Consider the following 23,151-nt stretch of genomic DNA (forward strand, 5'->3'; position numbering starts at 1 on the left):
GATGGGGAGGCAGAAATCTGCGGCCACGACGCAGCGCTTTAGCGCCACTTTGTGCGTAAAAGATTCAAACTGACGTGAATTCAGCACCGAGGGATCAACACTGGCCACTGGAGGAGCAGCGTGTCAGGGAAACTGTGTGTCCTCCATTTCCACAAAAGTCCACAAACAAAACCAGAACGGGAACCCACGTCACGCACGCCCCACCTTCCCTCGCTCTCCCTTCAGGCCCGCACGGACTTTTCATTTCACACCCCTCCCCCCGAGAGCAGAGGAGGCTCAGGCGCGTCTTTGCCCCGGTCCAAACTCCACTCACAAAGCCTGACATTACATCTGTCAGGAGGAGACCTGCATGGACAAAAACAGGACTACTGCTCACGTTTTCCTGCGATTTATGGCGATGAGGGATTCCAGCGGCTTAACGCACCTCCACTTACCAAAGAAGGGGCTTTAAGCTCAATTATTTGTTAGGAAAACAGTGGAGAGGGAAAGGGGGAGTGCATGTTACTCGGCGGGATTCACTTCCTCGGTGCTGCAGAGCAGGAGCTGGATGACATGATGCTGCAGAGCCCGCTCACCTCCACGCCGTTTTCTGTCAAGGATATCCTGAAGCTGGAGCAGCAGCAGCAGCAGGCCGGCTCCCTGGAGCTCCAGCACCGAGTTCACAGCACCCAGCAGCACCTGGCCGGCTCTCCTCCTCCTCCACAGCAGCAGCAGCATTTCCAAACCCCGCCGTCCTGCATGCTCGCCGGCGCTCGGGACAGTCCCTCCTTCTCGGACGGGGAGGACAACCTGGCGTACCTCAGCGCGCTGGCTGTGCGGGGGGAGGAGGACCGCGGGGAGACGAGCCTGTCCCCGGACATGTACGTCCATCCCGGGCTGCAGGGAGCCAAGCTGGAGGCTGCCGAGCTGGACGAGCAGGAGAACAGTGAGTTTACGCGCAGGCTGCAGCTGTTCAGGGCGAACAGGAGACAACAAAAGGACCCTAACCCTAACCCACGTAGCAAAGAATAAAAGAGGGAAATTAACCAGAGTACCAACAGGAATCATGGTTTAAAAACCCGCTAAAACGAGGAGGCGTTTAGGCTGAAGTCTCAAATTTCAGTGGCTGGAAAATCATTTGCGTGATGCCTAACAGAAAGCAATAATCCGGCTACCTGACGCAGAATCCCCGGACTTCTCTCTCCGTTACGCACAAACCAGTTCCGCTTTGTACATTTAAAACAAAAGACAACTATTTTTAAAACCTCAGTCCTCATGTCCCTGACAATTTAGTCCCTTTAGGAAACAAGCTGGTCCAGGTGGAAAAGGCGGACTTACTCTGGTACATGTCCAACAGTTTTTCTACCAAATGATTTCACTAAATTTAATTATTTTCCCGCGTTTTTGTCAATTTTTTTGGTTCAAGTTTAAAAAATCCAGAGCCTAGAAAACTGTGCTCAACTAAACCAGAGCGTCCTTTAAATTTATCCAGTATCTTTGGCGCCAAACGTCCTTAAGAGTAGATTCTTTGTTGTTCTTCATACTCCCCAAAAACAGGCCTCTGGTTAGCACTCCTGCTATAAATAAATCATTTTAATGAGTACAGAGCTTCACAGATGTATCAGCCCACCCTAACCCTGACCACAGTCAGGTTTCTGCCCTGCTGCCCTAAATTAACAGCATTGGTAATTACCTAAACCATTTTGATGTTTCTGCAATGGTTAATACACCAATATGTAGAAACTCTTTAACCCAAATGAGATTTTAATGCTGAAATAGAATTATTATTGTTATCCATGAATTTTCACATTGACTGATTTACAAAAAACTGAAAAAATAGTAAAGCACATGAATATTTCTGATATGTCAGATTATAGTTATTTACTGTCATTCCTGAACAGAAAAATGAGTTTTAGTGCTTGAATGTTATGCTTGATTCATTTCTGACTTCTCAGAGAAGCCCAGTGAGCCGGCTCACATTTGGGTGAATTCAGTTTGAAATTCCTCATTCCTGTTCAAAATGGTAAAACGTGGAGAGCTGACTGAAAATGAAAGAGTCTGCATTAAAGCATTTCATGATGCTGGATGGTCTCTGAGACAGAGATGACAGCTGGTCTCATACATTTGTTAGGGACTGTATATTACTAGGTAAGCTCATTAAACGCGCTGTAGTGGAGTATTTATCCAGAATATATTCATTTAAATTCATTTAAAGTTCCATTTAGTTCAATCTTATACGTGTATAACCTTCATTTTCACTGTCATTAACTTCTTCATATTTTTAATAGACAGCTATTATAAACGAGGGTCTTTTTGGAAAAGAATCCAATCACGATACTGACGGCACTCTTGGAGTATAATCGGCACACTAATGCGCTGACACCCATCGGAGGGATGCAGAAAACATTTAAGGACTCGAGAAAAGTCCTGAAGCCATCTGCAAACGTGCATTTAAATGTTATTTAGCATTAGTATCATAAATATGATTGTAAATATGACAGCAGGACGCTCAGAGTGAACTTGGTACAGTCAAAGTTGATTTTTCATTTAAAGTTAGGAACCAGATTAAAACCAGTATAAAACCATTTAGCTAGAAATTCATCCTAAAGAGAGAAAAATCATCTCTTTCCTGCTGACATACCCACAGTCCTTCATCCTCATCCTCATCCTCATACCTGGACATGACTCTGGTCCAGGTGGAACTAAGAAAATCAAAATAGATGCTCTATCAGCGGTCTATCCATTCTCCTGACACTAATCTGACATTGGTACACAGTCCTCCACCAGTCCAGAGTCTCAGTGTCTGAGGTCTGAGGTCTGCCCTTCCATCATCAGCTCCTTAGAGACTTTTTAGGAGCTTGGACCTCACTGCTGGGGCCAGGGGTCCTCTTTGGGTCTATTTTGGATAATCTAACTCTATTTTGATGCAGTTTCACTGACTCTTACCCCTAATTAACGCTGAAATCCATACCTCGTTAGTCAGAGTCCTAGTATGAGGATATTTTAGAGGCTTCTAGGAGGTCCCGGCTGATTGCCCACTGTGGCCCCTAGGAGCCCCTGAGTGCAGGTCTACTTCTCTGTGACCAGAGGAGGGAGCAGAATAAAGAAAAGACCGCTAAAGATTCAAACCTCAGTCTGTCAGAGCTCTCTGGACAACATCCAATAAAGAGCCATCAAATGGTCAGGGTCGGTACGGAGGCCCGAGACGGCTCCGGGGAAGTCTGTAAATGTCAAACACTTTCTAGTGGCTGAGCGCCGCCGCCACGTCTGTTATGATGTGTGGACCATAAACCCACAATTAGTCTAAAGAGGCCTGAGAAGGAGCGCCAGTAAGCACGCCGTCAGAGCCAAACAGAGACATCCAAATACTCAGAGTTCAGGGAGTCTCCAGAGTCCAGCCTAAAACCAAACCAGGACCATGTTCATCTGAATCAGAGGGGTCTGGATTATTCTAGGGCTGGGCAGAGGAACAGAGTGTTGAACAGATAGCAGGCCTAAAGCTCAGAGAAGATCCACCACAGCACAGGTTAGAGCTTTTAGAAATGTTAGAGGGCCGCCATGACCCTGGAGGGGGACAGGGATTAGTCTGATATTAGCTCTAAATACCCAGTAATCAGCTGGCATTTTACCAACTGAGGTATATACAGGCAGTATTTACTCAGATAATTATAATAGTAATTATCAGATAATTATCAGAGTAATAACCTCATAATTATCAGAGTAATAACCTCATAATTATCAGAGTAATAACCTCATAATTATCAGTAATAATAACCTCATAATTATCAGAGTAATAACCTCATAATTATCAGAGTAATAACCTCATAATTATCAGTAATAATAACCTCATAATTATCAGAGTAATAACCTCATAATTATCAGAGTAATAACCTCATAATTATCAGTAAGAATAACCTCATAATTATCAGAGTAATAACCTCATAATTATCAGTAATAATAACCTCATAATTATCAGAGTAATAACCTCATAATTATCAGAGTAATAACCTCATAATTATCAGAGTAATAACCTCATAATTATCAGAGTAATAACCTCATAATTATCAGTAATAATAACCTCATAATTATCAGTAATAATAACCTCATAATTATCAGTAATAATAACCTCATAATTATCAGAGTAATAACCTCATAATTATCAGTAATAATAACCTCATAATTATCAGAGTAATAACCTCATAATTATCAGTAATAATAACCTCATAATTATCAGAGTAATAACCTCATAATTATCAGAGTAATAACCTCATAATTATCAGTAATAATAACCTCATAATTATCAGTAATAATAACCTCGTAATTATCAGAGTAAGAACCTCATAATTATCAGTAATAATAACCTCATAATTATCAGTAATTATAACCTCGTATTTATCAGAGTAATAACCTCATAATTATCAGAGTAAGAACCTCATAATTATCAGTAATAATAACCTCATAATTATCAGTAATTATAACCTCATAATTATCAGTAATTATAACCTCGTAATTATCAGAGTAATAACCTCATAATTATCAGTTATAATAACCTCATAATTATCAGTTATAATAACCTCATAATTATCAGTAATAATAACCTCATAATTATCAGTTATAATAACCTCATAATTATCAGTTATAATAACCTCATAATTATCAGAGTAAGAACCTCATAATTATCAGTTATAATAACCTCATAATTATCAGTAATAATAACCTCATAATTATCAGTTATAATAACCTCATAATTATCAGTAATAATAACCTCATAATTATCAGTTATAATAACCTCATAATTATCAGAGTAATAACCTCGTAATTATCAGTAATTATAACCTCGTAATTATCAGAGTAATAACCTCATAATTATCAGAGTAAGAACCTCATAATTATCAGTAATAATAACCTCATAATTATCAGTTATAATAATCTCATAATTATCAGTAATAATAACCTCATAATTATCAGTAATAATAACCTCATAATTATCGGTTATAATAACCTCATAATTATCAGAGTAATAACCTCGTAATTATCAGAGTAAGAACCTCATAATTATCAGTAATAATAACCTCATAATTATCAGTAATAATAACCTCATAATTATCAGTTATAATAACCTCGTAATTATCAGTAATAATAACCTCATAATTATCAGAGTAATAACCTCATAATTATCAGAGTAATAACCTCATAATTATCAGAGTAATAATAATCTCATAATTATCAGTAATAATAACCTCATAATTATCAGAGTAAGAACCTCATAATTATCAGTAATAATAACCTCATAATTATCAGTTATAATAACCTCATAATTATCAGTAATAATAACCTCATAATTATCAGTAATAATAACCTCATAATTATCGGTTATAATAACCTCATAATTATCAGAGTAATAACCTCGTAATTATCAGAGTAAGAACCTCATAATTATCAGTAATAATAACCTCATAATTATCAGTAATAATAACCTCATAATTATCAGTTATAATAACCTCGTAATTATCAGTAATAATAACCTCATAATTATCAGAGTAATAACCTCATAATTATCAGAGTAATAACCTCATAATTATCAGAGTAATAATAATCTCATAATTATCAGTAATAATAACCTCATAATTATCAGTAATAGTAACCTCATAATTATCAGAGTAATAACCTCATAATTATCAGAGTAATAATAATCTCATAATTATCAGTAATAATAACCTCATAATTATCAGTAATAATAACCTCATAATTATCAGTAATAATAACCTCGTAATTATCAGAGTAAGAACCTCATAATTATCAGTAATAATAACCTCATAATTATCAGTTATAATAACCTCATAATTATCAGTAATAATAACCTCATAATTATCAGTAATAATAACCTCGTAATTATCAGAGTAATAACCTCATAATTATCAGTAATAATAACCTCATAATTATCAGAGTAATAACCTCATAATTATCAGAGTAATAATAATCTCATAATTATCAGTAATAATAACCTCATAATTATCAGAGTAATAACCTCATAATTATCAGTAATAATAACCTCATAATTATCAGTAATAATAACCTCATAATTATCAGAGTAATAATCTCATAATTATCAGAGTAATAATCTCATAATTATCAGAGTAATAATAACCTCATAATTATCAGTTATAATAACCTCATAATTATCAGTAATAATAACCTCGTAATTATCAGAGTAATAACCTCATAATTATCAGTAATAATAACCTCATAATTATCAGAGTAATAACCTCATAATTATCAGAGTAATAACCTCATAATTATCAGTAATAATAACCTCATAATTATCAGTAATAAAACCTCATAATTATAAGAGTAATAACCTCATAATTATCAGAGTAATAACCTCATAATTATCAGTAATAATAACCTCATAATTATCAGAGTAATAACCTCATAATTATCAGTAATAATAACCTCATAATTATCAGAGTTATAACCTCATAATTATCAGTAATAATAACCTCATAATTATCAGAGTAATAACCTCATAATTATCAGAGTAATAACCTCATAATTATCAGAGTAATAACCTCATAATTATCAGAGTAATAACCTCATAATTATCAGTAATAATAACCTCATAATTATCAGTAATAATAACCTCATAATTATCAGAGTAATAACCTCATAATTATCAGTAATAATAACCTCATAATTATCAGAGTAATAACCTCATAATTATCAGTAATAATAACCTCATAATTATCAGAGTAATAACCTCATAATTATCAGAGTAATAACCTCATAATTATCAGAGTAAAAACCTCATAATTATCAGTAATAATAACCTCATGATTATCAGAGTAAAAACCTCATAATTATCAGAGAAATAACCTCATAATTATCAGAGAAATAACCTCATAATTATCAGAGAAATAACCTCATAATTATCAGTAATAATAATCTCATAATTATCAGAGTAATAACCTCATAATTATCAGAGTAATAACCTCATAATTATCAGAGTAAAAACCTCATAATTATCAGTAATAATAACCTCATAATTATCAGAGTAAAAACCTCATAATTATCAGAGTAATAATCTCATAATTATCAGAGTAATAACCTCATAATTATCAGAGTAATAACCTCATAATTATCAGAGTAAAAACCTCATAATTATCAGTAATAATAACCTCATAATTATCAGAGTAATAACCTCATAATTATCAGAGTAAAAACCTCATAATTATCAGTAATAATAACCTCATAATTATCAGTAATAATAACCTACTAACAATATTAATAATTATCAAGTTTTCCTAACAACACTGTGGCAGTTCTCTGGTAATTATCTGGTATTCTTATTCTTATTATCATCATCATCATCATCATTATTATTATTATTATTATTATTATTATTATTATCATTGTTATTCTTCTTCTTCTTATAATTTTTTAGAAATCAGACAACCATTTTCTATTGAATTAATTTTTCTATTGAAGTTTCTGGAATATTCCAGCTGTTTTCTTTAGTTTGTCTCTTAAATTAAGGCGAGTCCTGCCTGACTCATCTTCAGGTTCGGGTAAAAAAGCCCCTAATCACCAGAGAACTGCTTTGTTGTTAGAAGGCTTCCTCAATGATTAAACCTTTAAAGTCACTGTTTTGTGAGACCTCTGTCTAAACAACATGATTAATATTCGCTTTAAACCCTTGAGGATCAAAACTCCCTCCAGTGGATTGTCAAGAAAAGCCTAATGCATCATGGGAAATTCTAAGGAATACTTTCTTTTATTTAGATTTCAGTAGGAGGTTAAAATAAATGTCTCAGTTCCAAATAAACCGAATTTTCTGTCTTTTATTTGAGTATCAGGCTTTAAAGGGTTAATGCACCATTATAATGTAAATACTTCCTTCATTTTACCGCGCAAGTTCTCGCTAAACGCCATCTTACTGCAGATGCAGCCAGCCCTAGATTCAGCCAGCCTAAGATTCCTCCAGCCCTAGATTCACCCAGCCCTAGATTCCTCCGGACTTGATTCAGCAAGCCCTAGATTCCTCCGGCCCTAGATTCAGCCAGCCCTAGATTCCTCGAGCCCTAGAATCAGCCAGCTCTTGATTCACCCAGCCCGAGATTCACCCAGCCCTAGATTCACCAAGCCTTAGATTCCTCCAGCCTTGGATTCAGCCGGCTCTAGATTCGGCCAACCCTAGATTCAGGCAGTCCTAGATTCATCCGGCCCTAGATTCAGCCAGCTCTGGATTAAGCCAACCCTAGATTCAGCCAGCCCTAGATTCAGCCAGCCCTAGATTCCTCCGGCCCTAGATTCAGCCAGCCCTAGATTCCTCCGGCCCTAGATTCAGCCAGCCCTAGATTCAGCCAGCCCTAGATTCCTCCGGCCCTAGATTCCTCCAATCCTAGATTCCTCCGGCCCTAGATTCAGCCAGCCCTAGATTCCTCCAGACCTAGATTCAGCCGGCTCTAGATTCGGCCAACCCTAGATTCAGGCAGTCCTAGATTCATCCGGCCCTAGATTCAGCCAGCTCTGGATTAAGCCAACCCTAGATTCGGCCAGCCCTAGATTCAGCCAGCCCTAAAATGACCCAGCCCGAGATTCACCCAGTCTGAGATTCACCCAGCCCTAGATCCAGCCTGCCCTAGATTCAGCCAGCCCTTAAATCACCTAGCCCTAGATTCAGTCATCCTGGGATCCAGCCAGCCCTAGATTCACCTAGTCTGAGATTCACCCAGCCCTAGATTCACCCAGTACGAGATTCAGCTAGCCACAGATTCACCCTGCCGTAGATTTAGCCAGCCCTAGTTTCACCGGGCCCTAGATTCAGCCGGCTCTAGATTCAACCAGCCCTAGATTCACCCGACCCTAGATTCACCCAGCTCCAGATTCAGCCAAAACGAGATTCGGCCAACCCTAGATTCACCCGGCCCTAGATTCAGCCGGCTCTAGATTCAGCCAACCCTAGATTCAGGCAGTCCTAGATTCATCCGGCCCTAGATTCAGCCGGCTCTGGATTTAGCCAACCCTAGATTCGGCCAGCCCTAGATTCAGCCAGCCCTACATTCACCCGACCCTAGATTCCTCCAGTTCGAGATTCAGCCAAAACGAGATTCGGCCAACCCTAGATTCATCCGGCCCTAGATTCACCCAGCCCTAGATTCAGCCAGCCCTAGATTCCTCCAGCCCTAGATTCAGCCAGCCCTAGATTCCTCCGGCCCTAGATTCAGCCAGCCCTAGATTCCTCGAGCCCTAGAATCAGCCAGCTCTTGATTCACCCAGCCCGAGATTCACCCAGCTCTAGATTCACCAAGCCTTAGATTCCTCCAGCCTTGGATTCAGCCGGCTCTAGATTCGGCCAACCCTAGATTCAGGCAGTCCTAGATTCATCCGGCCCTAGATTCAGCCAGCTCTGGATTAAGCCAACCCTAGATTCGGCCAGCCCTAGATTCAGCCAGCCCTACATTCACCCGACCCTAGATTCCTCCAGTTCGAGATTCAGCCAAAACGAGATTCGGCCAACCCTAGATTCATCCGGCCCTAGATTCACCCAGCCCTAGATTCAGCCGGCTCTAGATTCGGCCAACCCTAGATTCAGGCAGTCCTAGATTCATCCGGCCCTAGATTCAGCCAGCTCTGGATTAAGCCAACCCTAGATTCGGCCAGCCCTAGATTCAGCCAGCCCTACTTTCACCCGACCCTAGATTCCTCCAATTCGAGATTCAGCCAAAACGAGATTCGGCCAACCCTAGATTCATCCGGCCCTGGATCCAGCCAGCCCTAGATTAAGCCGGCCCTAGATTCCTCGAGCCCTAGATTCAGCCTGCCCGAGATTCACCCAGCCCTATATTCACCAAGCCTTAGATTCCTCCAGCCTTGGATTCACCCAGCCCTAGATTCAGCCATCCCTAGAATCACCCAGCCCTAGATTCGGCCAGCCCGAGATTCAGCCAGCCCTAGATTCAGCCAGCCCTAGATCCAGCCATCCCCTAGATCCAGCCAGCGCTAGATTCACCCAGCCCGAGATTCACCCAGCCCTAGATTCACCTAGCCTTAGATTCCTCTAGCCTTGGATTCACCCAGCCCTATATTCACCAAGCCTTAGATTCCTCCAGCCTTGGATTCACCCAGCCCTAGATTCAGCCATCCCTAGAATCACCCAGCCCTAGATTCGGCCAGCCCGAGATTCAGCCAGCCCTAGATTCAGCCAGCCCTAGATCCAGCCATCCCCTAGATCCAGCCAGCGCTAGATTCACCCAGCCCGAGATTCACCCAGCCCTAGATTCACCTAGCCTTAGATTCCTCTAGCCTTGGATTCACCCAGCCCTAGATTCAGCCATCCCTAAATTCACCCAACCCTAGATTCACCCAGCCCTTAAATAACCCAGCCCGAGATTCACCCAGTCTGAGATTCAGCCATCCCTAGAATCACCCAGCCCTAGATTCAGCCAGCCCTAAAATAACCCAGCCTGAGATTCAGCCAGCCCTAGATTCTTCCTGCCCTAGATTCACCCAGCCTGAGTTTGAGCCAGCCCTAGATCCAGCCAGCCCCCAATTCATCCAGCCCTAGATTCAGCCAGCCCTAGATTCCTCGAGCCCTAGTGTCAGCCAGCACGAGATTCACCCAGTCTGAGATTCAGCCAGCCCTAGATTCCTCCAACCCTAGATTTACCCAGCCCTAGATGGAGCCATCCCAAGATTCACCCAGCCCTAGATAAATTCAGCCCTGGATTCATCCAGCCCAGGATTCAGCCAGCCTGAGATTCCTCCAGCCCTAGATTCCTCCAGGCCTAGATCCAGCAAGCCCTAGAATCACACAGCCCTAGATTCAGCCAGCCCAAGAATCTGTCAGCATGAGATTCCTCCAGCCCTAGATTCAGCCGGCCCTAGATTCAGCCGGCCCTAGATTCACCCAGCCCTAGATTCACCAAGCCCTAGATTCACCGAGCCCTAGTTTCAGTCTGCACGAGATTCAGCCAGCCCTAGATTCATCTATGCCAAGATTCACCCAGCCTGAGATTCCTCCAGCCCGAATTCCTCCAGCCCTAGATTCACCCAGCCCTAGATTCACCCAGCCCGAGATTCTGCCAGCCCGAGATTCCTCCAGCCCTAGATTCACGCAGCCCTAGATTCAGTCAGCCCTAGATTCCTCCGGCCTTAAATTCCTCCAGCCCTAGATTCACACAGCCCTAGATTCAGCCAGCCCTAGATTCCTCCGGCCCTAGATTCAGCCAGCCCTGGATTCCTCGAGCCCTAGAGTCAGCCAGCCCTAGATTCACCCAGCCCTAGATTCACCCAGCCCTAGATAAATTCAGCCCTGGATTCATCCAGCCCAGGATTCAGCCAGCCTGAGATTCCTCCAGCCCTAGATTCAGCCAGCCCTAGAATCACCCAGCCCTAGATTCCTCCAGCCTTAGATTCCTCCAGCCCTAGATTCAGCCAGCCCAAGAATCAGTCAGCCCTAGATTCCTCCAGCCCTAGATTCACCTATGCCAAGATTCACCCAGCCCGAGATTCAGCCAGCCCTAGATTCCTCCAGCCTTAGATTCAGGCAGCCCGAGATTCAGCCAGCCCTAGATTCCTCTGGCCCTAGATTAAGCCAGCCCTAGATTCCTCCAACCCTAGATTCACCCAGCACTAGATGAAGCTAGCCCTAGATTCACCCAGCCCTAGATTCAGTCAGCCCTAGATTCACCCAGCCCAAGATACAGCCAGCCTGAGATTCCTCCAGCCCTAGATTTCTCCAGCCCTAGATTCAGCCAGCCCTAGAATCACCCAGCCCTAGATTCACCCAGCCCTGGATTCAGCCAGCCCTGGATTCCTCCGGCCCTAGATTCAGCCAGCCCTAGATTCCTCGAACCCTAGTGTCAGCCAGCACGAGATTCACCCAGTCTGAGATTCAGCCAGCCCAGATTCCTCCAACCCTAGATTTATCCAGCCCTAGATGGAGCTATCCAAAGATTCACCCAGCCCTAGATTCAGTCATCCCTAGATACACCCAGCCCAAGATTCAGCCTGCCTGAGATTCCTCCAGCCCTAGATTCAGCCAGCCCTAGATTCCTCCGGCCCTAGATTCAGCCAGCCCAAGACTCACCCGGCCCTTGATTCAGCCAGCATTAGATTCCTCCAGCCCTAGATTCACCCAGCCCTAGATTCAGCCAGCCCTAGATTCAGCCAGCCCTAGATTCCTCCAGCCTTAGATTCAGCCAGCCCTAGATTCACCGAGCCCTAGTTTCAGTCTGCACGAGATTCAGCCAGCCCTAGATTCATCTATGCCAAGATTCACCCAGCCCGAGATTCCTCCAGCCCGAATTCCTCCAGCCCTAGATTCACCCAGCCCGAGATTCACCCAGCCCTTAAATTCTCCAGCCCTAGATTCACCCAGCCCTAGATTCACCCAGCCCGAGATTCCGCCAGCCCTTAAAGTCTCCAGCCTTAGATTCCTCCAGCCCTAGATTCACCCAGCCCTAGAATCAGCCAGCCCGAGATTCCTCCAGCCCTAGATTCACCCAGCCCTAGATTCACCCAGCCCGAGATTCTGCCAGCCCTTAAATTCTCCAGCCTTAGATTCCTCCAGCCCTAGTTTCACCCAGCCCTAGAATCAGCCAGCCCTAGATTCACAAAGCCCTAGATTCAGCCAGCCCTAGATTCCTCTGGCCTTAGATTCCTCCAGCCCTAGATTCACCCAGCCCGAGATTCACCCAGCCCTAGATTCACCAAGCCTTAGATTCCTCCAGCCTTAGATTCACCCAGCCATAGATTCAGCCATCCCTAGAATCACCCAGCCCTAGATTCAGGCAGTCTAAGATTCAGCCAGCCTTAGATTCAGCCAGCCTTAGATTCAGCCAGCCTTAGATCCAGCCAGCCCGAGATTCACCCAGCCCTAGATTCACCCAGCCCGAGATTCCTTCAGCCCGAATTCCTCCAGCCCTAGATTCACCCAGCCCCAGATTCACCCAGCCCAAGATACCTCCAGCCCGAGATTCCTCCAGCCCTAGATTCCTCCAGGCCTAGATTCAGCCAACCCTTGAATCACCCAGCCCTAAATTCAGTCAGCCCTAGTTTCAGCCAGCCCTAGATTCACGTCTGTTTCTGACTGTGTGTCTCACTTTTAAAGAAGAACTTTTTAATTTTCTGGTCTTTATTTAAAATAAACTCCCTCAGCAGTTGTGTTTTCATGTAGAGAATTAAAGACTAAAATCTCATTTCACTGACGTTCACGGACGGAGGCGTGTCGGGGTCAGGCGTGTAAAAACTAAAAATGAGAGGATGAAGAAACTTCTGGATTTTTCATGTTGTGAAAAAAACTTTCTTTTTTGTGGGGAAAGAAAATAATTTGTGTTTTGTTTCATATTTTCAATTTTGCATCTGAAGATGAGGACTCAAACTTATGATTTTTTGTTTTTATTCACCAATAAATGTGAACAAATAAATGTGAACAGGCGGATAAACGGGTAGCAAGATGTGGGGCTGATTTACAAAATCATACACATTTAATAAAAATTAATGAGACAAAAAAAGAAAGAAAGAAAGAAAGAAAGAAAACATAAACAAGAGAGAGCTCAAAGAGCCCAAACACTGGCACGGAGTCAGAAAAGAAAACTTCAACTGATAAAATTTATGTCCACATTATTATCGACTTTTCAACGTTTCCTCTACAGATTTATTTTTTTATTTCCCTTTTCAAACTTTTGGTGTTTTTATCTTTACATTCTGACTTTTCAAATTAACGTTTATTATTGTAGTCACAATATCAGACTGTTTTTATGGCCTTACCGACTATTTTTAAAACATTTTTTCCTCCACGTTTGTTTTTTTTTATCATAAATTCACATTTCTTTGACTTTCTGATTTTTTTCTGATATTTTGTGTTTTTAATATCTTTTTATATGTTGACATTTTTTTCCTGTATTTCTCTTTTTGTTCGTTGATATTTCCTCTTTCTCTGACATTTCAGTGTCTAATCTTTTTAGCGTTCTTTTTGTCGTTTTTACTTCTTTTTTCCCCTCAACAGTTCGATTATTAGTTTACATTTTAACGTTCGTGCATAATAAAAATACATTAATTAATAATAATAATAATAATGAATAATCCTCTGAGTTCGCTCTTCCTCATGCCTGACCCTCGTCGTCCTCCGTACACGCTCGGACCTCGCCCCTCAGGTTTAACCCCCTCTCTCTGACTCTCCCCCCCCCCCCAGAGGGCTGTGCTTTGGTGTCCCGGGAGGAGGCCTCTGAGGCCGGCCAGGGAGACTCAGAGCGGCCGGCGCAGAAGCAGAGGAGCCGGCGGAGACCCCGGGTCCTGTTCTCCCAGGCTCAGGTCTTCGAGCTGGAGCGGCGCTTCAAGCAGCAGCGGTACCTTTCCGCCCCGGAGCGGGAGCACCTGGCCAGCACCCTCAAACTCACCTCCAACCAGGTGAAGATCTGGTTCCAAAACCGCCGCTACAAGTGCAAACGGCAGCGGCAGGACAAGTCTCTGGAGGCGGCAGGGCAGCACCACCCTCCCCCACCTCGGCGCGTGGCCGTGCCAGTGCTGGTCCGGGACGGGAAGCCTTGTCTGGGGGGGGCTCAGAGCTATGCCACCGCCGCTGCTCCGTACGGATCCAACCCGTACAGCTACAACGGATACCCGGCCTACAGCTACGGCAGCCCGGCCTACAACAGCAACTACAGCTGCACCTACAGCAGCATCCCCGCCCTGCCCCCCTCCAGCTCCTCCAACGCCTTTATGAACATGAACCTAGGCAACGTCAGCGGCCTCGGAGGATCCGCGCAGCCGCAGACACACCAAGGGACAGCGGTCACGTCGTGCCAGGGCTCCCTGCAGGGGATCCGGGCCTGGTAGCGTCCCCCCAGCAAGACTAGAGTCTTTCTGGAGATTACTGTGGCACAGACCTCGATGACAGTATTTCTTGGATTAAGGTGGACTCACCTTTCAGATCAGGACAGTTTCCGCCCAGACCTCAGGCCACTTAAACACACCACAGCTGCACTGCACGTGCGTAAAGGCCGGAGCTCTCACAGACCTTTAATGAAGCACAGTTGGGGATATGATGCCCAGGTTGTGCGCATTTCTGCTCATTTTTACCTAAAAGATGTTTTTAAGGCTTGTTTTAAACTTTTAATCTTTGCTTTTACTGAGAAATAAATGTTTGAATCTATTTCACATCTACTCCAATAAATCAGAGAAATGAGAAAAGGTGCGTTTGATTCTTCAGGAGGAGGAGCCTCAGTCCTCTTTGGGGTGATTGACAGTGAAAGTTAGGGATGTACCATCTCAGCTTTTAGCCGATAGTGGACACGGTCATGTACTCATACTGTTTATTTAGAGGGGAAACTATCCTGGGGCCTTGTCATCTCTCTCAGTGTTAAACTGCTGATGCATGAAGTCAAGGCTGAACATGGGGGTTAAGGAGGAGAGCCTTCTGGGCTCAGCTAAACCGGGAACCCATGGACGTCAGGAGAGTCATGGAGGTCAGGGGAATCATGGAGGTCAGGGGAGTCATGGAGGTCAGGAGAGTCATGGAGGTCAGGAGAGTCATGGAGGTCAGGAGACTCATGGAGGTCAGGGGAATCATGGAGGTCAGGAGAGTCATGGAGGTCAGGAGAGTCATGGAGGTCAGGAGAGTCATGGAGGTCAGGGGAATCATGGAGGTCAGGAGACTCATGGAGGTCAGGAGAGTCATGGAGGTCAGGGGAGTCATGGAGGTCAGGGGAATCATGGAGGTCAGGAGAGTCATGGAGGTCAGGAGAGTCATGGAGGTCAGGAGACTCATGGAGGTCAGGGGAATCATGGAGGTCAGGGGAATCATGGAGGTCAGGAGAGTCATGGAGGTCAGGGGAATCATGGAGGTCAGGAGAGTCATGGAGGTCAGGAGAGTCATGGAGGTCAGGAGAGTCATGGAGGTCAGGGGAATCATGGAGGTCAGGAGACTCATGGAGGTCAGGAGAGTCATGGAGGTCAGGAGAGTCATGGAGGTCAGGGGAATCATGGAGGTCAGGAGAGTCATGGAGGTCAGGAGAGTCATGGAGGTCAGGAGAGTCATGGAGGTCAGGAGACTCATGGAGGTCAGGAGACTCATGGAGGTCAGGAGAGTCATGGAGGTCAGGGGAATCATGGAGGTCAGGAGGGTCATGGAAGTCAGGTTAAAAATGTGTTACCCCAGACATTAACTGAGATTATTCTGGATTAAAAATGTGAAAACCCTCGACATTAATTGAGATTAATCTTTATTAAAAATGTGTTAACCCTAACCTTTAACTGAGATTTATCTGGATTAAAAATGTACTGACCCTAGACATTAACTGAGATTAATCTGGATTAAAAACGTGTTAACCGTAGACATTCATTGAGATTAATCTTGATTAAAAATGTGTTAACCCTAACCTTTAACTGAGATTTATCTGGATTAAAAATGTGTCAACCCTAGATATTATCTGAGATTAATCTGGATTAAAAATGTGCTGACCCTAGACATTAACTGAAATTAATCTGGATTAAAAATGTGTTAACCCGAGACATTAACTGAAATTATTCTGGATTAAAAATGTGTTAACCATAGACTTTAACTGAGATTAATCTGGATGAACAATGTGTTAACCCTAGACATTAACTGAGATTAATCTGGATTAAAAATGTGTTAACCCTAGACATTAACTTAGATTAATCTGGATTAAATATGTGTTACCCCTCGACATTAACTGAGATTAATCTGGATTAAAAATGTGTTAACCCTAGACATTAACTTAGATTAATCTGGATTAAATATGTGTTACCCCTCGACATTAACTGAGATTAATCTGGATTAAAAATGTCTTAACCCTAGACATTAACTGAGATTTATCTGGATTAAAAACGTGCTGACCCTAGACATTAACTGAGATTAATCTGGATTAAAAACATGTGTTAACCCTAGACATTAACTGAGATTAATCTTAATGACAAATGTGCTAACCCTAGACATTAGCTGAGATTAATCTGGATTTAAAACGTGTTAACCCTAGACATTAACAGAGATTAATCTGGATGAAAAATGTGTTAACCATAGACTTTAACTGAGATTAATCTGGATTAACAATGTGTTAACCCTAGACATTAACTGAGATTAATCTGGATTAAAAATGTGTTAACCCTAGACATTAACTTAGATTAATCTGGATTAAATATGTGTTACCCCTCGACATTAACTGAGATTAATCTGGATTAAAAATGTGTTAACCCTAGACATTAACTGATATTAATCTTTATTAAAAACGTGCTGACCCTAGACATTAACTGAGATTAATCTGGATGAAAAATGTGTTAACCATAGACTTTAACTGAGATTAATCCAGATGAAAAATGTGTTAACCCTAGACATTAACTGAGATTAATCTGGATGAAAAATGTCTTAACCCTAGACATTAACTGAGATTAATCTGGATTAAAAATGTGTTACCCCTCGACATTAACTGAGATTAATCTGGATGAAAAATGTGTTAACCCTAGACATTAACTGAGATTAATCCAGATGAAAACTGTCTTAACCCTCGACATTAACTGAGATTAATCTGGATTTAAAACGTGTTAACCCTAGACATTAACTGAGATTAATCTAGATGAAAAATGTGTTAACCCTAGACATTAACTGACATTAATTTGGATTAAATATGTGTTACCCCTCGACATTAACTGAGATTAATCTGGATGAAAAATGTGTTAACCCTAGACATTAACTGAGATTAATCCAGATGAAAAAAGTTTTAACGCTAGACATTAACTGAGATTAATCTGGATTAAAAACGTGATAATCCTAGACATTAACTGAGATTAATCTGGATTAAAAATGTGTTAACCATAGACTTTAACTGAGATTAATCTGGATTAAAAATGTGTTAACCCTAGACATTAATTTAGATTAATCTGGATTAAATATGTGTTACCCCTCGACATTAACTGAGATGAATCTGGATTAAAAAAATGTCTTAACCCTAGACATTAACTGATATTAATCTTTATCAAAAACGTGCTGACCCTAGACATTAACTGAGATTAATCTGGATTAAAAACATGTGTTAACCCTAGACATTAACTGAGATTAATCTTAATGACAAATGTGCTAACCCTAGACATTAGCTGAGATTAATCTGGATTTAAAACGTGTTAACCCTAGACATTAACAGAGATTAATCTGGATGAAAAATGTGTCAACCCTAGACATTAACTGAGATTAATCCAGATGAAAAATGTGTTAACCCTAGACATTAACTGAGATTAATTTGGATGAAATATGTGTTACCCCTCGACATTAACTGAGATTAATCTGGATGAAAAATGTGTTAACCCTAGACATTAACTGAGATTAATCCAGATGAAAAATGTCTTAACCCTCGACATTAACTGAGATTAATCTGGATTTAAAACGTGTTAACCCTAGACATTAACTGAGATTAATCTAGATGAAAAATGTGTTAACCCTAGACATTAACTGACATTAATTTGGATTAAATATGTGTTACCCCTCGACATTAACTGAGATTAATCTGGATGAAAAATGTGTTAACCCTAGACATTAACTGAGATGAATCTGGATTAAAAAAATGTCTTAACCCTAGACATTAACTGATATTAATCTTTATCAAAAACGTGCTGACCCTAGACATTAACTGAGATTAATCTGGATTAAAAACATGTGTTAACCCTAGACATTAACTGAGATTAATCTTAATGACAAATGTGCTAACCCTAGACATTAGCTGAGATTAATCTGGATTTAAAACGTGTTAACCCTAGACATTAACAGAGATTAATCTGGATGAAAAATGTGTTAACCATAGACTTTAACTGAGATTAATCTGGATTAACAATGTGTTAACCCTAGACATTAACTGAGATTAATCTGGATTAAAAATGTGTTAACCCTAGACATTAACTGAGATTAATCTAGATGAAAAATGTGTTAACCCTAGACATTAACTGACATTAATTTGGATTAAATATGTGTTACCCCTCGACATTAACTGAGATTAATCTGGATGAAAAATGTGTTAACCCTAGACATTAACTGAGATGAATCTGGATTAAAAAAATGTCTTAACCCTAGACATTAACTGATATTAATCTTTATCAAAAACGTGCTGACCCTAGACATTAACTGAGATTAATCTGGATTAAAAACATGTGTTAACCCTAGACATTAACTGAGATTAATCTTAATGACAAATGTGCTAACCCTAGACATTAGCTGAGATTAATCTGGATTTAAAACGTGTTAACCCTAGACATTAACAGAGATTAATCTGGATGAAAAATGTGTTAACCCTAGACATTAACTGAGATTAATCCAGATGAAAAATGTGTTAACCCTAGACATTAACTGAGATTAATTTGGATGAAATATGTGTTACCCCTCGACATTAACTGAGATTAATCTGGATGAAAAATGTGTTAACCCTAGACATTAACTGAGATTAATCCAGATGAAAAATGTCTTAACCCTCGACATTAACTGAGATTAATCTGGATTTAAAACGTGTTAACCCTAGACATTAACTGAGATTAATCTAGATGAAAAATGTGTTAACCCTAGACATTAACTGACATTAATTTGGATTAAATATGTGTTACCCCTCGACATTAACTGAGATTAATCTGGATGAAAAATGTGTTAACCCTAGACATTAACTGAGATTAATCCAGATGAAAAATGTGTTAACCCTAGACATTAACTGAGATTAATCTGGATTAAAAACATGATAATCCTAGACATTAACTGAGATTAATCTGGATTAAAAACGTGATAACCCTAGACATTAACTGAGATTAATCTAGATTTAAAATGTGCTAACCCTCGACATTAACTGAGATTAATCTGGATTAAAAATGTGCTAACCTGGCATGTAAAGGGTTAAAATCTCTTAAACATTCAAACATCATTAAATCATCTCCAGACCTCATCAAAAAGTCTGAATATTTAAATAATCTGAGGATTACAGTCTTGTGTTTCATGAGGGTAAAATCCTGTTATAATGCAGATAAAAGGGAAAATCTGGTCCATTTAGAGTCTCAGGTGTGTAGAAAATTTTAAATCTGACTCTGATTATGAATCAAATTCAGTCTTGTTGCTAATCTTTACTAAAATAAAAAACTCCCAGTCCCCTGACATTTATTTTACATAAAATCTTTTATTTTTGGTGATTGTCAGGGACAGGGTAAATATCAGGGACATAATCCAGATTTCAGGCCCTCACGTGAACACTCGTGCATGGAAAGGTCTCTGCCGGCCCACAGGGACTCTTTGTCCCAGTTTCAGGAGACGTGAAAGGAGGAAGTAGTTCTCCATTTGAGGTCCTTAAAGGACGCGATTAAGCCCCTAAAATACCGAGAAGAGCGCGCTGCAGCCGGGCTGTGGAGCGGGAAATAATGGCTCTTATTGGATTTGGGAACAAAAGGTGTGTGGTGGGCAGAGCCGGCCACTCAGCAAAGACAAAGGCGCACAGAGGCCGTGAGATTGACGTCCTAATATTCCCATTTGAGGGACAGGCAGCGGGTTATTCTGCTCCGAGGAGGGACACGGAGGAAAAATGTGCTCACTTTTGTTCCCCTTCACCGGGCTGGTTTTGTTCGCGCACAGATCCCCAGCAGAGAGGGCTTCTGGGGCCGCCGGGCTGGAGGTGATGGCAGCGGGGAGGCGGGAGTGTGAAAGAAGGGGGTATTATTGCTACAAGTTTCAGCATTTATCCCCACGGAGGAGGAGGAGAGGCTCGCCTTTATGCGCTCTGGAGCTGTTATTTCAGCTCATTCTGCCCGGTCAGAGAGGAAAGCTGCTCAGAGACATTCAGAGGAAGACTGTTCAGTATAAGATAATATAATATAATAAAATAAAACATAACAGCCAGTTTTTAAGATTTAAGAAACATGACCACAGAAACATCCAGAGGAAAACTGTTCAATATAATATAAAATAAAATAAGATAAATAAAACATAACAGCCAGTTTATAGGAGGTTTAATTCATGGAAAGCCCTCATTACGCAGCAAAAGGAAAGTTCTGACGGGAAATGTTTGAAGGAGAATTCCATGACGCACAAGGATTTAGATTTAAACTCCAGCTAGATTTCAGGTCAGCTTCATTCAGATAAACCTTCTCTAGTAATGATTCCCTCCTTCTTTAGTTATTTTAGGAGAAAATGGTGACTTTATGGCTGAGAGACTGTGGACACTGGCTGGATCCTAACACTGATAGTTTCTGTTATCTGTTGAACTGAAGATGTGTGAACATCCCTAACTTTAACCCTGGAGATGGAAGAGGCCAGAGCCCCTCTGATGATCTAGGAGTTTAATTCAAGCTCTTCATCAACCATGGAGGTTATCTCCAGGAGGGTTTCAGGCTGAACTGGTCTTTATGTTCTTCAGGTTCCTTCATGGTCACAAACATAAAAACTTCACTCCCCAAATAACCTGAAAGACATTCAACACCGTGAAAATGTGACAGAGATGGAAAAGAATGGAGTAAAACTCTTGAAATTATTATATACCTGGGGTCAAATCCTTTTTTTTTTTTAAACTTAAAGCCAACTGGACTAAATCTAAATTTACGCACGAAATTTAGGCGACAACAAAAATATGAGAGCGTTGTTATTTTCCATTGATGGGTAGATAGCCCTAACCCTAACCCGATATGAACAGTGAAATCATCATCACGGCAGGAAGTATCAGGATTATCAGGAAACTGAGGGTGTGAGAGGAACGCTGCTGTTAGAAAAATGAAACAGGTCAGAAAGTTTTTAAGGATCGAGAATTTTAACTTGAGCTTTAAATTAGCCATCAGGAACAAGACTAAGATGAAAACGAACATCCAAGGGGCCAAAGTCAGACCAAGATGATAAAAGAAAGCTCCTTTTCTGTGTCTAATTATAGAAACCAGCTAAAGGAGCTCTTATTCCGCCATTACGCACACAGGTAGGTTGAAACGAACCCTTAAGAACTCTTTTTCAGACTGAGCTCGTATCAAATCTTTATTTTCATGAATGACCAGAAACCTAGAACTCGATTTACCAAAATAATCCTTCAGAACATGAATCACCATGAACCCGGCGTGAAAACTGGAAAGGGAAGGCGTTAGTTTCTGTTTTTCTCATCCCTGCAGCCTGAGAGCAGTTGTTCCCAGAGCCATTCTTTATAATTACAGAGAACAACCATGGCGCTAATGTGAGACAGCAGAGCTACAGCGGGGGCCACTTTCACTGAATCACCTCCCACTGAAGCCCCCAGACCCCGGCTATTCAGATCCAGACGGGTTCATGGGGGGGTTCTGATGAGTGACAGAGGAGCAGGAGCTCGGCACAATGAGACATGGACCTATTTATAACCGACTTCGTCTCATTAATACTCCTTTATGACTTTAAAATCTCAGCTGAGTATTTCCTGTTAGTTTTCTCCTTTGACCACATCTGTCCTCCTCTGGAGTGAAACCAGATCAGAGTGACTGAGCAGAGAGAGAGAGTGATGATGATGCTCTTCATCAGCAGTGATCACTGAGGCTCCGCTCTGCAGACACACAGCCTGCGCACGCGCTCTGATTGAGATCTGTCAGCGTGAACCAGCTGATCTCCTGTGTGGGTCTAAACACAGTCAGAGCAGTTTCTCCTCACTAATGGGCATTCAGATGGAGAGCTGATGACATCAGAGCCCTGAGGGGGAGGAGTCACGGAGGAGTCCACAGGTAAACAAGCACACAGGTAAACAAGCACACAGGTAAACACAGGTAAACAATCAGACAGGTAAACACAGGTAAACAATCAGACAGGTAAACAAGCACACAGGTAAACACAGGTAAACAATCAGACAGGTAAACAAGCACACAGGTAAACAAGCACACAGGTAAACAATCAGACAGGTAAACACAGGTAAACAAGCAGACAGGTAAACAAGCACACAGGTAAACAAGCACACAGGTAAACACAGGTAAACAATCAGACAGGTAAACAAGCACACAGGTAAACAAGCACACAGGTAAACAATCAGACAGGTAAACACAGGTAAACAATCAGAAAGGTAAACAAGCACACAGGTAAACAAGCACACAGGTAAACACAGGTAAACAATCAGACAGGTAAACACAGGTAAACAATCAGACAGGTAAACAAGCACACAGGTAAACACAGGTAAACAATCAGACAGGTAAACAAGCACACAGGTA

General features: G+C 41.5%; 1 protein-coding gene across 1 annotated transcript; it reads left to right on the forward strand.

Annotated features, from left to right (window-relative positions):
- The first annotated feature begins 264 nt into the window (after positions 1 to 264).
- Positions 265 to 15,164, forward strand: LOC121507876 (homeobox protein Nkx-2.5-like). The gene is made up of 2 exons (XM_041784246.1): positions 265 to 925; positions 14,174 to 15,164. The coding sequence occupies exons 1-2, from the start codon at positions 499 to 501 to the stop codon at positions 14,815 to 14,817; spliced, it is 1,071 nt and encodes a 356-aa protein (XP_041640180.1). The 5' UTR covers positions 265 to 498; the 3' UTR covers positions 14,818 to 15,164.
- Positions 15,165 to 23,151: the final 7,987 nt, after the last annotated feature.

The sequence above is a fragment of the Cheilinus undulatus genome, linkage group 4, assembly GCF_018320785.1.
Source record: "Cheilinus undulatus linkage group 4, ASM1832078v1, whole genome shotgun sequence".
Lineage (NCBI taxonomy): Eukaryota > Metazoa > Chordata > Actinopteri > Labriformes > Labridae > Cheilinus > Cheilinus undulatus.

Bases quoted from the DNA above. Each gene is read 5' to 3' on its own strand.
- LOC121507876 (XM_041784246.1), top strand. From the start codon at position 499: ATGTTACTCGGCGGGATTCACTTCCTCGGTGCTGCAGAGCAGGAGCTG. The intron at 926-14,173 runs GTGAGTTTACGC...CCCCCCCCCCAG, and splicing joins GCTGGACGAGCAGGAGAACA to AGGGCTGTGCTTTGGTGTCC.